We start from the raw sequence: 16,729 nt of genomic DNA, 5'->3' as shown, positions 1-16,729 counted from the left end.
GGAGAACAATAGAAAGAAATGCAGAGATCTTATTAAACGCTTGCAGGGACATGGGTTTAGAAGTAAATGCAGAGAAAACTAAATACATGGAAGTGCGTCGGGACCGGAATACAGCAAATTATGGATGCGTTAAAATACTAAATAATACTTTTGGTAAAGTGGATACTTTCAAATACCTAGGATCAATATTAACAGAGGAAAATCATATTCACGAAGAAATTAAATGTCGACTAAAAGCAGGGAATTCGTGTTACTATTCGGTACAGAATCTCTTGTCGTCGCGAATTCTGTCGAGGAATTTGAAACTTAAAATATACAAAACGATAATCATGCTTGTTGTTCTGTATGGTTGCGAAACATGGTCACTTATTCTGAGGGAAGAACATAGACTGAAAGTATTTGAGAACAAGATCCTGAGACGAATATTCGGACCCAAGAGGAACGGGAATGGGGAATGGCGGAAACTTTATAACGAGGAACTACATAATTTATATGGTTTACCCAACATTCTTAGGGTCGTCAAGTCTAGGAGGCTTAGGTGGGCAGTTCATGTAGCTAGAATGGAAGAAAGTAGAGACGCTTTCAAAGTCTTGACTGGAAGACCAATCGGAAAACGACCATTAGGAAGACCTAGGCGCAGATGGGAGGACAATATTAAGATGGATCTCGCAGAGATTGGAATACAGAATAGAAACTGGATGCAGTTAGCTAAGGATAGAAGTCAGTGGAGAGCTTTTGTGAACGCGGCATTGAACCTCCGGGTTCCATAGGCCATAGAGTTAGTTAGAGTTATTAAAATAGAATGAAATATCAGAACATAAATTCTGGCATTGCAGAATATTATTATGTAATGCGCTACGGTGCAGATGCAGTATAGGGCGCATTACAGTAGTACTGTAGCAGGAGCATCATTTTAGGTCGTAATTACTCTCCTCTGGAGTTTGAGGTGTATATATACTTTTAATCAATAGTATACTTCCATACACCTGCTTTTAATACCGAAGTTGAAAGCCTTTTATTTCAAGTACCTTTCTAATTTTCTCACAATGCTGAACAATAACTATAAAGGCGCCCCCATTGACATTCAAACTGTTACTTATGTGCTTCAGAGGTATGCATGTTAGTTATAAGTTAGTATTTCTCAAGTTATATAAACTCAATGAATAAATCATTATTACAAACATTTTTTAATCGAAAGGTATTTACTACTTCCTTGCTTCCAAATCTGGTAAAAGGAATTTTTAATACATCAAACAATCCCTAGCGAATAATTATTTTGCTATCTAGGATTCTGTTCAGTAGAAATATTTATATTACGCAAGTAAATACTATATATCTTCTGACTAAAATTCGGAACAGTGGATGTTTCATTATGTTAGTTTGAATTAAAGAAAATAATATACCTCTCCAGTAAAATTCCATTACTAGTCATACCAGGGTAAAGTATCTACAAAAATACAACTTTATCTTATTAGGTATGGAAATGCTAGATCCGGCAACATTGATTTACTTCCTTCTTAGAACATAGCTCATCCATGGAGAACGTGAAACTTTCTTCTATGCAATGATATACGTGACTATTGGTCAGTGTCGCAGCTGACAGAATCGCAGGTGGCTATGTGTGCATGTACTCATTCAAAATACATTGAAGTTAAAAAATTGGTGGACTGTCTATGTGAATAGCCCCTAACATTTAATTTTTCCTCTGGTAATGTGATAGAGATTGAGTCACTGTTATTATTTTTTGAGGGACATGTTTCGACAAGATTTTTCCTGTCATAGCTTCTCTTACCATTACGAATGATAACAGCCTCTGTAGCAATATATGACAAGCCTCACAAACAGGGACCTAAGCATGGATCCTGGGGGTCCAGATTACCCGAAATCCCGACTTTGTGTAAAATTTGCTTCATTTTAGGTTTAATTTTGGACAGTTTTAATATAATTTATTCCCATATTGAATTTGAACCTCCTAAAAACATTTTTCTGTACGTGCCTAGTTACCAAGTCACTCCTCCAATGTTACAATTTGCGTGAAGTTCACCACCTTAACTCTATCCTCGTACACTATGTGATAATCAACTTAATATTCATTTTAGGTGCCAGTTTTTGTAACAGCGGCTCTACTTTCTATATGGGCCATAAAAGTTTGTCAGTAATAGTTCCTCCAGTACATGCTTCATGTCAAACTGAATGCTTCCAGTACTTCAGAGTGCTGTGCTTCTAATGCGCATTCCAGGAGTTTCGGGAGTTCTCATTGGAGACCAGCAAAGACCTACCTTTTTGATGAGCCCATCGAATTCCGCTTTCGGAGATAAGATTTTCCATTCCATGCTAAACATGCAAAAATATGTTTGTCCTAAAGTAACCCCGTTTTATATCATTGATATTTCTTTTTATACTCCTTGCAAATATTTTGAAAATAATTTGTTGGAAACAACAATACAGTTAGGTACAGGTAATAAAACTCTTGAAATGCATTAGAAAATATAATTTTATTTAATAATTTTTAAATTAACATATACTTTACGCTCTTTTGTAACATACATACATACATTTATACATACATACGAATTCTTTCCAACTTCTCCTCTGGCTTCATCTTCACGAGCTCCTCACTCTTCAGCCATAAGTTCTTCCTGAAGGTAGCATCTTCCACAAGAGAACTCACTTTCGCAGGCTGGTCAAGAAATAAATTAATAAATATTAAATTAGAATCAATTATTCAGGAGTAATATTGATAAGTAGCTTCTAAGTTATGTAAAAGAAAATGATTTAGTTTCTGGGACGATGCTTTTGTTATGTTTAATTAATTATTGAAATGTTAAAAACGAAACTTTTGTATATGAGTGTACAATTAAGAACATTTCATCAGTGTTATACGAAAAAACAACGTTAGACGTCATAAGACAAACAACTTTTAAAGAAAAACCCACAACGAAAATAAGTTACAAGGACTGCTTACGTACAAGTTGTTTGTCACATACTCACTCTCTCAGACTAGTATAAAAGATTAAAATTTTGGAACTATTTATTCTCAATCGATCTCAATCTTCATCATACTTTGTCTTCGCTACTCCGTCATCTTGCGACTTACAATTGGACTTTGAAGCTTCAACGATGATGGTCAACATCGAGCTGAGAGAGAGACCTTCTAACGTTAAGAGTAAGTTCTTTACCTTTTGAATAATCCAAGTCTCTTTGAAGAAGTAATTTCTTCAGGCAGTCTCCTGCTATGGCCTCAAGTATAACAGCTCTTAAAGCTAAGAATTCATCATTTATTAATGAATACTATTGTAATGTTTTGCAGACCTTTTGAGCTCATTTTTAATACTTAATGTTTGATAATATTACGTCTGCACATTTGTAATAATGATTTAGATATCCTTGTAATAAACATATACATTGAATTCCTTTCTTCCATATACTACCAAGGTTCATAATCGATAAATAGGCAATTTTGACACCCAATTCATTTTTAAATTAAACATGGCTTTCCCTAGCGAACAATAGAGACTAATCATTCAAAAGACGTATTAGCATTTGCTATGCCGATAATAAGAGGCCTACATTATGAAAATACTTCTTCCTGAGCATTGAAATACTACATGTATACATATCTCTGCATGTCTTAATGGTTTCTGGCTTACATTTCTATTTTGGGCTTTAAAACTCTTAGTGCAAGAAATATTTACAAAATGGCTCGTAGACAGCACAACAATAATACATCGTCCAGTGCTCCTTCTGTTACTTTCCCTACGTTTATTGATACCTTTTCAAATTCTGACGGTCAAGACGCGGAAACATTCATACAGAATTTTGAAAGATTTTCCTTATTACATAAATTGAATGAAGACACCCAGAAACAGGTCTTCAAACTTTCGTTGACACAGTTTCCAGCGCTTTGGCTTAATAGAAATGAACAGTATTTAAGTTTGTCGTGGTCCGCATTGAAGGACAAATTCTTGGAACAGTTTTCTCCCACCTCCTCTTCCCTCGAGGCTACACTCTTATTTCAGAAACGACAACAAAACAAAGATGAGAAGCTCCTTCCGTTTCTATATGAGAAGTATGATCTGTCTCAGCGCATTTCTCCCCCCATGCCTTTCAAATCGTTTTTGCTGCAAACGATCATATCCCTTCAACCACGTTTTGTACCGCTATTTGCTCAACATCAATTTGATAACTTTTCGCAATTAATAGCAAAAGCACAAATAATAGAAAATTCTGATGCATTGTTAAGATATAGAACTGAGCAGGAAAACAAACATGTAAAATTCCAAGATTCTGCTACCTCCACTCCCTCCCCTTCTCTTTCGTCCGAAGAACAGTTAAACAAGATTTCAAAACAGCTCGAGGCGTTACAAGTAAGTTTAGCTATGCGAGATGAAGCAACACAGGTTATTGCCACTGTTTCAAAACAACAACTTGAAGAAAATAAGCAAAGTCAGTATCAAAAGAAATCTAGACGTGCTTCCCCTCACAGGTATAATAATAAACAAAACGGTGAAACTAGACAAGCTTCTTCTCAAGGTAATAATAAGAAGAAAAATAGGTTTTCAAATGGCAAGCAAAATTCTACACGATTTTATCAACAGTATTATGCTGTTCCCCCCTTTCCGTATCACATGCCACCATTTGGGCAGCCTTATGGCTCTCTCTATCCCCACAACGCCTTTCCAGCTTTAGAATATGCACCAATGCCAAAAAACGGGGATCAATAGGGGCTGGGCACCCTGCATCCTTTTGGTTTCCAACCCCGCAATTAAATCAAACTATACCAATATATTCACCTCAGAATTTTAGGCCCAATAATTTCTTGCATGGAAATTCAAAATTAAATCGGGAAGCTCCATCCTTTATACCATCGGCAAAGAGTGCAAACACTCTTCAAGTTAAGCATTTATTTGACTTGCCGTTCAAGTCAAATTCCAGTCAAGGGTTTCATGATAACATTTCTCAGTTACAGATTCATTCTATTACCAATAGTACTAACTATGAAAATGTTAAGCGTACAATTGGTACTCAATATGAATCACATGCCGTTCCTCACCATACCGTTCCGCCTATTCAAACAAATACTAAAGTAACAGTGCCTTTGATATTCAAGAATCAACTTCCTTATGTAACTGGTTCCATTTTAGACCAACCATATAACTTCTTACTAGATACAGGTGCTATGACGTCACTAATCCATTACTCTTTGGTACCGCGAAATTGCAAGATATTTCAATTAGCTACTAAAGTTTATGGCATAAGTTCGACACCTTTACACTTGACAAAAGCAGCCTATATTCCCATAGTTATATCTGGTAAAACTTTTCAGGTTTTATTCCGTATTTCACCTATCGCCAACATTCCCATTCTACTTTCCAATAAATTCCTAACTAATCATGAGGCAAACATTTCGTACCAAGCTAACACGATCACTCTTACCCATTATGGGGACACACACAAATTTCCCCGGGAAAGTGATAAAGAAACCTCATTGTCCGCTAAAGTCAGTAGAAATTGTAGATTTAACTTCTATGTTAGACAAGGCACGGCGATACCCCCTAATTCAATAAGATATGTACCCCTCACTCTTGACACTCCAGTTTCCAACACGGAATTTGTCATTCAAAATCCTATAATAAAGAATATGCAAGGATGTGTTTTTATGCAAACTGCAGTAAACTCAAATAATATGTATTTACCAATAGTGAATCCAGGAAACTCTAAACGTTATTTGCAGAAAGGTACTCACATTGCTCAGGGCGCTTTGTTACCGAAAGATACACAATCTGCTCACATGTATCTTATCCGTAAAATTTATGAGCCAACAAAAAAGCAAACACGAGATAGGGTTGCCAAACGCCTAGAGAAAATTAAACCTTATATTGATTACAGTAAATTTAATATAAACCCAGATTTAACACAGGAACAGAAAGACAAATTACTTGCAGTATTAAAACTGACATGGAGCAAAGCTTTCATCAGATAAAATTAGATGAAGCAGATCAAGAATTAACTAGCTTCAGTGTTCATCAATTAGGATTTCCACATAGTCTTTTTAAAATGAATACGCTACCCCAAGGTTTTCGTACATCCACATTAATTCTACATAGAATTGTCAAAGATATGTTTCGAGACTTTTCCCCCAAAGAATTTCTTTCGTATGTAGATGATTTAATATTTTTCAATAGTACATTTGATGGTATGCTTAGAGTTCTAGAAAAAGCATTACAAACAGCAGAGAAATTTGGTCTTTTATTTAGTCTCAATAAAACACAATTTGGTGTTCAGAAATTTAAATTCTTAGGCTATATAGTAGATCAGGGCCATATCTCACAGGACCCTGACAAAGTTAAAGCCTTAACTTCCCTCGAACGACCACGCACCCCAAAACAATTAAAAGCATTCTTAGCAGCTTTACAATACAATAGAATGTTTTATAATAAACTATCAATAGTTGCTGCTCCTTTACATAAATTTGCTGCATCAAAAGACAAAAATTTACAGTGGACTCCTGAACTAACTGAAACTTTTGAGAAATTAAAACAAATGGTAACATCTGCTCCAATATTACAAATTTATAATCCCTCAGCTGAACACATGTTAGTCACAGATGCTAGTCCTGTCGGCTGTGCGGCTGCGCTCCTACAAAAATTACCGAATGAAAAACACTGGTCTATAGTTCAATTTGCTAGTGCTACTCTCCCACCTAGAGTCAAAGCATATCCTATATATTATGCAGAATTGTTTGCTGTTTTCTTTGCGCTCCGTAAATTTTACAGATACTTAATAGGAGGACATTTCACCATCTTAACTGACAATTTAGCATTAGTAGCTGTTAAGAAAACCACTAATCTTACTGCACAAATGGTCCGATGGTTAAGCTATATTCAAATCTTTGATTTTACTATTAGGTACATCAAATCAAAACAAAATTCTCTTTGTGATTATCTCTCCAGACATCCTTTGGAATTATCTCCGGAAGAATATGAAGAGATAGAACCGGAAGAACACCCGTATGCTTTTTTGGTTTTAGATAGCAACACCGATATAGCGGAATTACAACGTTTAGATCCCAAATTTTCTAAGATATACAGGGTGTTACAAAATCAAGACACTAATCATCCCAAGTATGCCTTTTGGTCCAAGCAATATGTCATACAAAATCATAAGTTATATAGGATAATTTATACACCAGCAGGAAACAAATTACGCTTATGCATTCCCGATGCATTGAAGGACACAGTCTTTCAAGAGTTTCACTCAGACACCCATCCTGGCTTTCATAAAATCAAATTTCTCATTAAAGATAGATACTATATTCCTAACCTTCAAAATTGGCTAAGGACAAAGATAAATGGATGCATAGAATGCAATAAGTTTAAACGTAATTATCGCTCCAATGAAATTCATATACAAACCCATCCCCCGTCGGCACTTTTTGATACTTGGTTTGTAGACGCCATAGGCAAGCTACCAACTTCTAATGGTTATAATTATATTTACGTTGCAACAGAAGCAGTAACCTCCTTTGCGGTAGCACAACCTGTCAAAGATATGACCACAGATACCTTCCTACAATTTATTTATGAGAATATCATTTTGCGTTATGGCACACCAAAAGTTATACATATGGATAAGGCTCCAAACCACACTGCTATCAAAGTACAAGAATTTTTCAAATCCCTCAATATTCAAGCCAAATATGCATTACCAGCGTCACATCGCACAATAGGCTCTGTTGAAGCAACAATTTGAAAAATTCAATCGGCTATTCGTTTTCTTTCAAAATTAAATCATTCATCCTGGTCCCAATACGTAACACAAGCAGTAAGCGTCTGTAATAATACGCCACTGACACAATCAGGTACAGCTCCATTTACGTTACTTTATGGACAACAATTTAGGTTTCCAATAGACAATATCTTACAAATTCCTTTACAGAAAATGGATCAAGATAATAGGTTGTTGCAAATAGATGAACTTAGATCCTTGGTCCAATTTCATAGGTACAGAGTATTTCAACAATTGAAATCGAAAGCGCAAACTAAGCCCAGAGATTATCCGTTAGGTAGTCAGGTGATGGTAAAGAAACTATACACGAAAAAGGGTGAATCGCCATCAATGTCTGAGTTATACACTGGCCCACATACAGTTAAAGCCAAATCATATCACAATAATGAATATATCATTGACATCAATGGCACATTACAGCCCGTAGCAATAGATCGTTTAAAGATCTACCTCCCAGACACATCACCAGATCCTGCCTTTCAGGCCAAATATCGTAAATATATGGCTAGCAATGCTCCAAAATAATATCATATCTATATATTAGAGATATTTCTCATTTACTACGAATAGTTCTTATATATATATACAAAGTAATTGTTTTTCTTTATCATAGAAATGTTTTACATTTCCTTCAGGTAGAGATGAGAGAATTAAAATAAATAAATAAATAAATATATAGTATTTGCTTTCATATTTAGCATAATTTCTTTTATATTTAGTGTATACTTATTAGAATATATATTATATTTGTATATAGATAATATATATATCTGTAAATAGATAGATATAAATGCCTAAATTTTAATATTATTTATTTGGTTAAAGTTAATATATGTCACCCACCCACCTATTCTTTCCCTTCCCCTCTACATTCTGTCAATAATACCACCCGAATATAGAGATAGTACTCATTCCCTCTGCGTCTGATTCTCACTCGCTAAGACTCAGGCAACAGAGTTTTGACTGACAAGTTTATGGGTGTTAAGTTGAAAACGAATTTCGCTCGAAGATTTATACAATATTCTTGACATAAAGAATTTTGAAAGGTATTACTTTCTTTTCTTACAATATTTCAGTGCTTATTTCGGAACACAATAATAGTGTTCAAATCTCTTACGAATTTCCAAAATATTAAAAATTTTCAACAGCCCATAATTCACATTGTCAGAATTTCTTTCTAACCGACAAAATAAGTTTTCAAATCAGTCATAAGTCACTTAAATTCTGTTACTTTTATATTTCGACGTAAAAAAAAAAAGTATTTCCCGTTCTCTACATACTTATATCAAAATCTCTTTAAGAAGTTTACATAGTTTATTATTTTCAAGCCAGCCACTATGGGATATGTTAAATATATGTATATGTGTAATGAAACACAAACCCATTTCCCATTATCCCATTAAATTCGCGTTTCTTCCCACCCTATATACCATTTCCTCCCGTTTATGTATATAATTTGATATCAGATATTAATCTCTCTCTCATCTCTCCTCATCCTACACGCCATCATGTCGTCACCAGCGGCATTCAGCTGACTTCAGCCTCCTGGATGATCTCGTCTCCAGAGATCACAGATGTCTTCATCACATGGACATTCAGTCAAGTTTAACCGCAGACAGCAGTCAACACAGCATTCCTGATTCTTCAATTATCATCAGCAGCATCCCATGCAGTCAACGTTCCAGTTCCAGCAGGTGTTTCCAGTGGTTCTCCAGCAGATGCCTCATCGAAGTGGACTCAGCATGGACACGAACCAGTCACCTCCAGTGATCCAGTCCCACCTGATGGACCCCAGTTCAATTCCCACCCCACCCCATGTGTTTTCGCTACAAGAAGCCACAAACTATCGTCTTTGACTATCGTTGGTGTTACATCTTGTATTCATCTTCGCTCTTCAGCATCACTAGATGACCAGCGGCAGTATTGACATCTTCACACATCAGTTCGCAGCCAGGGTTTCCGTCATCCGACATGATGTTCAGTGCAGTCATCCCACGAAGAGCTGGCCTCTCAACAAAGATGCTCCCTGTTACGTCGCCCCTGCCTGATACGCAGTCAGCGTGATTCTATGGAGTCGCGACCATGAGAATCAGCACGCTCCTGTCCAATGGTTTCGTCTCATAAGATGCTCCATCTTCTCAAGTCATCGCTCATCGCAGTTCATCATCCTAGGAAGACGTTCCTTCTCCTTTGACCCACTTGCTGTATCTACACTGTCAAGGTTAACTTTCTCTATGACAATGAACTTGGTTTCATGACACAGTAAACCACCACGCTACTATGTTTACAAACACTTGTGTAGTGATTCACAAAAGTGAAAGTGATACTAACTCCACCCAAAATCAGTGTCTCTGTTTCAAGTTACAATAACTATATACAGTGAACACTCGCTACTTCGTACTATTTATTGAAATATTAAAAATTTTCATTGCTCTCTTTTAAAATTTGATGACTCTGCATTCAAATAAGAGAACAATTTTAGCAGAAGAGGCTATGTTATGTTTAATTAATTATTGAAATGTTAAAAACGAAACTTTTGTATATGAGTGTACAATTAAGAACATTTCATCAGTGTTATACGAAAAAACAACGTTAGACGTCATAAGACAAACAACTTTTAAAGAAAAACCCACAACGAAAATAAGTTACAAGGACTGCTTACGTACAAGTTGTTTGTCACATACTCACTCTCTCAGACTAGTATAAAAGATTAAAATTTTGGAACTATTTATTCTCAATCGATCTCAATCTTCATCATACTTTGTCTTCGCTACTCCGTTATCTTGCGACTTACAATTGGACTTTGAAGCTTCAACGATGATGGTCAACATCGAGCTGAGAGAGAGACCTCCTAACGTTAAGAGTAAGTTCTTTACCTTTTGAATAATCCAAGTCTCTTTGAAGAAGTAATTTCTTCAGGCAGTCTCCTGCTATGGCCTCAAGTATAACAGCTCTTAAAGCTAAGAATTCATCATTTATTAATGAATACTATTGTAATGTTTTGCAGACCTTTTGAGCTCATTTTTAATACTTAATGTTTGATAATATTACGTCTGCACATTTGTAATAATGATTTAGATATCCTTGTAATAAACATATACATTGAATTCCTTTTCTTTCATATACATACCAATTAGCATTAACCACTATACTATTTTTTAAATTAAACACTTTGTTGGTGAGATCAGTAAACTACTATTTTATGAAAAAAGATTGGAAAATTCAGAATCATGATTATAATATAAAGGAAATATATCTCCATGTATGATTAACGGTAATTCCCAATAGACAACATTCCTAATATTTCGGCTACGGAGGCAGGCAGCACTTGTAACAGAGCGGAGTGTACTAACTATTAGGAATTATTGTTAGTTACAGAGGCAGGCATTTTGCTTTTATAATTATTATATTTGCCGTACCTAGGTTATTGGGCTTGGATTTAAAGTGTATGAACTTAAAATTAAAGGTCATAGGAATTGTAACAATAAATTATCCATATGAAAGCATAAAAATAATAAGGGAAATAGAAGCTTAAAAGTCTTAACTTGAAGTTGAAAAAGTTATTAGTAGTATACGTAAGATCTCTTTTAGGGGCGAAATGTAGCTGTAGCACGCCCATGAAGTCTTTATGGAATATTATGGTCACCTGTTTCCGTACGAGTGAAAGTTTTGGCGCTAGTATTGATTACACTGACATTTTTTGTTTTGTCTATAATCATTTTTTCTATCTTTCGATTATATAGAGTGAAAAATCATTTGTTAAGAGGGGTGAGAAAGTCTATGCAGCTATAGGTAGAGCTAAATTATACACAGGAACGTTTCTCCCAAATTCGAATTTTGTTATAAAATTCTGCTTATTATAAAAGTTGTAATACAAAATCACTCTAATATAAATAGTTCTCTATTACTGGATAAAAAGAGTATCCCAATGCCAAAGCAGCTAAGGGAGAGCTCCAAGCAAGCTAGGTGGAGTGGATTTAGGATTCTCAATGCTCCACGCAAGCAGAGGGGTGTTAAGAATTACAGAGCTTCATACAAGCTAAGTGTCTTGTGATAGGAGTCCCAATAAAGCTCTGAGCAAGCTACAGATTGTTGGTTAGGTTATTCCTAGAGTTCCAGGAGTAAGGTATAGGAGTGAAGGTGACCAGCCGTCGACTGCTGGAAGTCATTGTGAACTTCCTGGTTTTATAGATGCTCCAGGTGAGGCGTCGGTGATCCTCTGATCTGACACTGTAGTAAGTCGTAGTAGGACGCACATGGCTAATGTTTATAAATATGAGTACTAGTTAACATCTCTACTGCGACAAAAATGTACTTTGTATGGCCATCTTCAATGGGGAATTCGCCTAAAGCGTCAAAGTGACAAGTGCTGGCTGGCTATAGGAGAAACTCGGTGGTGCAGCAATTCTCCCTTTGGATTTATAGGTAACTTCCGCAGCTTTTGACAATCAATACAGGTTTTAATTTTATGAACCAAATAAGCTTTGTTATTAGGAAAGTAATATTTTCGTAATTCGGACTGATAAGTTTTGTTGAATCCAAAATGCGGAGCTATAGGATGTTTATGTATGGACTCGAACCTTGTCTTAGTAATGATTTCGGAATACAAGGGAGATATAGTGGGCCCAATTCTGGGTGACAATGAGTACGATATAATAATCCATCTCTATGGTGGAAGTATTTCGCTGAACGTAGATCTTATATGTATTTGATCTTAAATGAATTTTCATTCACTTTTTCTAAAATATCTCTTCTAAGGCGAAATTGTTTAGAAAAATATTCCGGGACTCCTTGTTTTTGTGCAACATCTTGAATCAACACATTTTCTCCGGATTTGTACAACACTTATTGATATTTTCTCTTTAAATACTTCTTTTCAGATTTAAACCTTTTCTGAAGGTACTTACAGAAATCATCGCGTGCTTCTTTGACTTGTTGTAACCTCACTTCATTGTCTTTATGATCGCATCGTAAATCAAATACTGAGTCAACCTCCAACCTTAGTGGATACCCATGCAACAAATAAAATGATGAATATTTTGTCCCTTCATGCCTGTGTGTGTATTTATTGTAAATATGATGTTCAGTAAAACCACATCCCAATTTGTAATTTTTGTATCTACGCAATGACACATATAATTTTGTACTATCCCATTTACTCGTTCTGCGTAGCACTCGGTGTATTGTGCGTTTGTGTCAGCAAAATTCAAATGTATGTTGAATTTCTTTGTCATTTCTTCCCTTATCTTCCCTTCATATGCAGATAGTCTATCCAGAATTATTTGTCTTGGCGCTCCGTATTTTAAGATTATTTCCTGATATATCGCTTCAGTTATACAATTAGCCGATAAATCTGGAACTGACTTTGGCATCACAAATCTAATTGCAAGATCGACCATTATTATTACGTATTTGTGTCTATAAGTTGCTGACAATGATAATGGATTAAATTCATCTACTGAAATAACCTCAAATGAAGCATATTTGGGATACATTTGAGCATTTAAAGGTACTCTCTGTGTCCTACCTTCATTCTCCAGACAAGTAACGCACACTGCCGTTTTATCATGAAAGAGATTTTTCATGTTTGGCATATAAAATCGTTTCAACGCCATTTATAACAATTGATATGTGAGAAATGACTACCTCCATATTGATCTACATGTATTTTTTGAAATACGTACTCTCGCAAACTATATGCATAACAAGTATTTACATTTATTATCGAATCTGAATTTTCTAAATAACTTTCCGTCTAAGCTGATTTTTGTTTTTCCATCTTCGGATCTACTTCCTCCTGATTTTGTAATGCTGCATATATTGGTCCGAAAACAAATCCGGAACATTAACCGAATACTCGATTCATAATAGCGTTTTAAATTCGTCAAACTCTTCATCACACTCCGGTTTTGTTTTGGTATTTCTATTTAAAATATCTGATTGATCATCTTTCACTTTTGTGCTATATAGGAATATATTTATAATCCACAAATTGCAGTGTCCATCTGAGAAGTTTAGGCGATAATTTTGGCACAGTCTTCAAATACAAAAGAGGCTTACAGTCTGTATTTAACTCAAAGTCATTTCCGTAAAAATAAAAATTAAATGCTTTATAGAACTCTAAAATTGATAATTCTATCTCACAAAAGTGCCTCTTACTTTTAAGAGGTGTTAGTAACCTACTATAATATCCTAATTCTGTCTACTATCCATTTTTTCTGTTGTTGTAAAAGGATTGCCAATCGATTTTTGACAGCCATCAACATACAATCTTAATGGTTCTCCAGGCTTAATTAAAGCTTTCATTAATTTGATTTTTAGTTTCTGAAACGCCTCTTCTTCTATTTGTGTTCACTGAAGTTTCTTTGCTTTCCTAGTCACCTTATGAAACGGTTCTATCATTTTTTTGTAGACTTTACAACATTTTCGTACATGATTTGCTAATTCCAGAAATGATTTTAACATTTTCCGGAGCCTAGAATTCCTTTATTGCTCTAATTATAACTACCTAACTAACTCTATGGCCTATGGAACCCGGAGGTTCAATGCCGCGTTCACAAAAGCTCTCCACTGATTCCTATCCTTAGCTAACTGCATCCAGTTTCTACTTTGTATTCCAATCTCTGCGAGATCCATCTTAATATTGTCCTCCCATCTGCGCCTAGGTCTTCCTAATGGTCGTTTTCCGATTGGTCTTCCAGTCAAGACTTTGAAAGCGTTTCTACTTTCTTCTATTTTAGCTACATGACCTGCCCACCTAAGCCTCCTAGACTTGACGACCCTAACAATGTTGGGTAAACCATATAAATTATGTAGTTCCTCGTTGTGAGGTTTCCGCCATTCCCCATTCCCGTTCCTCTTGGGTACGAATATTCGTCTCAGGATCTTGTTCTCAAATACTTTCAGTCTATGTTCTTCCCTCAGAGTAAGTGATCATGTTTCGCAGCCATACAGAACAACAGGCATAATTATCGTTTTGTATATTTTAAGCTTCAAATTCCTCGACAGAATTCGCGACGACAAGAGATTTTGAACCGAATAGTAACACGAATTCCCTGCTTTTAGTCGACATTTAATTTCTTCTTGAATATGATTTTCGTCTGTTAATATTGGTCCTAGATATTTGAAAATATCCACTTTATCAAAAGTATTATTTAATATTTTAACGCATCCATAATTTGCTGTATTCCGGTCCCGACGCACTTCCATGTATTTAGTTTTCTCTGCATTTACTTCTAAACCCATGTCCCTACAAGCGTTTAATAAGATCTCTGCATTTCTTTCTATTGTTCTCCTATCATCCCCTATTAAATTTACATCATTTTATCACTAATTTGAAATCCTACATTCGAAACCTGTGATCCAACGCCAATATTTCAGTCCACATGAACTTGCATTTTTCAAATGATAGTTTCATCCCTGTATTACATAATCTCACCAATACTTTCTTTAAAATCTCAAGCATTTTCTCCTGAGAATCTTCGTAAAGGAATACATATTCCATAACAACTGCAGACGATTCTATGTTTGCTAACGCCATACTCATTATTCTGGCATTATTTGCTGGTGCTGATAGATATCCCATTGGTAGACATTTCATTCTAAAACTACATGTACCTTCTCCAGGTATATTGAAACCAGTGTAGTCTCTAGACTTTTCTGTAATTGGAATTTGTAATATGCAGACTTCACGTCTAACACAGAGTACCAGCGGTGTCCTCCCATCTATGCCAACAAATTATGGGTGGTAACGACGTAGCATGAAAACAGCATATTTATTAAGCACATGCGTATCCACAACGGCACGAAGTGAATTATCCGGTTTTTGATAAACAACGTGTGTGAATATGTTTATCAAAAACACATGGATGTACTGTGATTCTGCGTATTTAATAATTTATTACAGAGGAAAATATTTAGCTGTTCCCGGACTAATGGTTTTATTGGTGCAGGTATCGCGTACTGCGGTTTGTGAAATATTGTTTTCGTTTTCAATTCGATATGATGAGCACAGTTCTTAACTCGTCCTATCGAATTTTTACTCCATGTAAAGCATGTGTCCACTAATTTCATTCGAATGTGTGACTCTGTTTTATCTCCAATAACTAACCTCGACTCATCAAATTCTTCTTTTGCCTTTCACATTTCTTCTTTTTCTTTTCTTTTTTTCTTTTTCTTACTGTTTACAACCTATTTTCCTGTATGTACGGTTCTCCGTTTCCTAACACTGTACCTGTTACTAACGTGATTTTCTTTTGTAATGGAGTTACCACTTCTACTAGATTCTGTTTTTACGATGGTAAAACTCTTGGAATTAAAATCTGCATTTTGTCCTGTATTTTATTATCTGGTTTTAATAAGCATTCATCGTCATACTAAGCAGGAAGGGTCACGCAGTGGCTCCGCTGAGATCCGAACGAGACAATTGTGTTTGCATTTGATATGTTATAATTAGACGAATCCCAAAGTTATACGTGCCACCGGGCGGAATGTCGTGAGTTACAACATATTTTGTAATATAAAAGCTACAAAGCTGGCAGAATAGTTTAAACCTAGTCATTTGTTCGGAAAGAGTTGAGTAAATGGAAAACTCGGACAATACGTATCCCATCATTTTCAACGACAAACATTTTTGGGGTAAAAACTTTGTTTCAGGGTCCCCCGCAGGGACCCAGACGGGGTTCAACTCAAAATTTTCAAATGGCAAGGGGGTTAAGTAGCACATCACTTGAAAGCTGTTGTAAAATAAAAGAAAGTGCAGCAAGTCTCGTCTCTCTACGACCACCCTGTGCAAAATGGCGGCGGGTCAAAATGTAAACAAAAACTTAATTGAAAAGTCCATGGTTAGCCCTATAAATCGGAAACAGTGAGACAAATATGAAAATAGGAAAGGGAGTGTGGCATTATTTTCAAAGTACAACAATTTGAGTTAAAGCGTCTT

At 35.6% G+C, this 16,729-nt stretch overlaps 1 protein-coding gene across 1 annotated transcript in view; it reads right to left on the bottom strand.

The window, feature by feature from the left end:
* Nucleotides 1-2,488: 2,488 nt before the first annotated feature.
* LOC145665855 (retinol dehydrogenase 12-like) overlaps nucleotides 2,489-16,729 on the bottom strand; it is a 70,336-nt gene continuing 56,095 nt past the window's right edge. Inside the window, exon 8 of the mRNA XM_081732969.1 lies at nucleotides 2,489-2,680. Coding sequence (XP_081589095.1) covers nucleotides 2,558-2,680 — 123 coding nt within the window. The 3' untranslated portion in view covers nucleotides 2,489-2,557. The remainder of the gene's footprint in view (nucleotides 2,681-16,729) is intronic.

Source organism: Thermobia domestica, chromosome 12 (assembly GCF_964235325.1).
Source record: "Thermobia domestica chromosome 12, izTheDome1.hap1.1, whole genome shotgun sequence".
Lineage (NCBI taxonomy): Eukaryota > Metazoa > Arthropoda > Insecta > Zygentoma > Lepismatidae > Thermobia > Thermobia domestica.
Note: the sequence above shows the minus strand (reverse complement) of the source record. Positions and strands in the feature narration are given on the sequence as shown.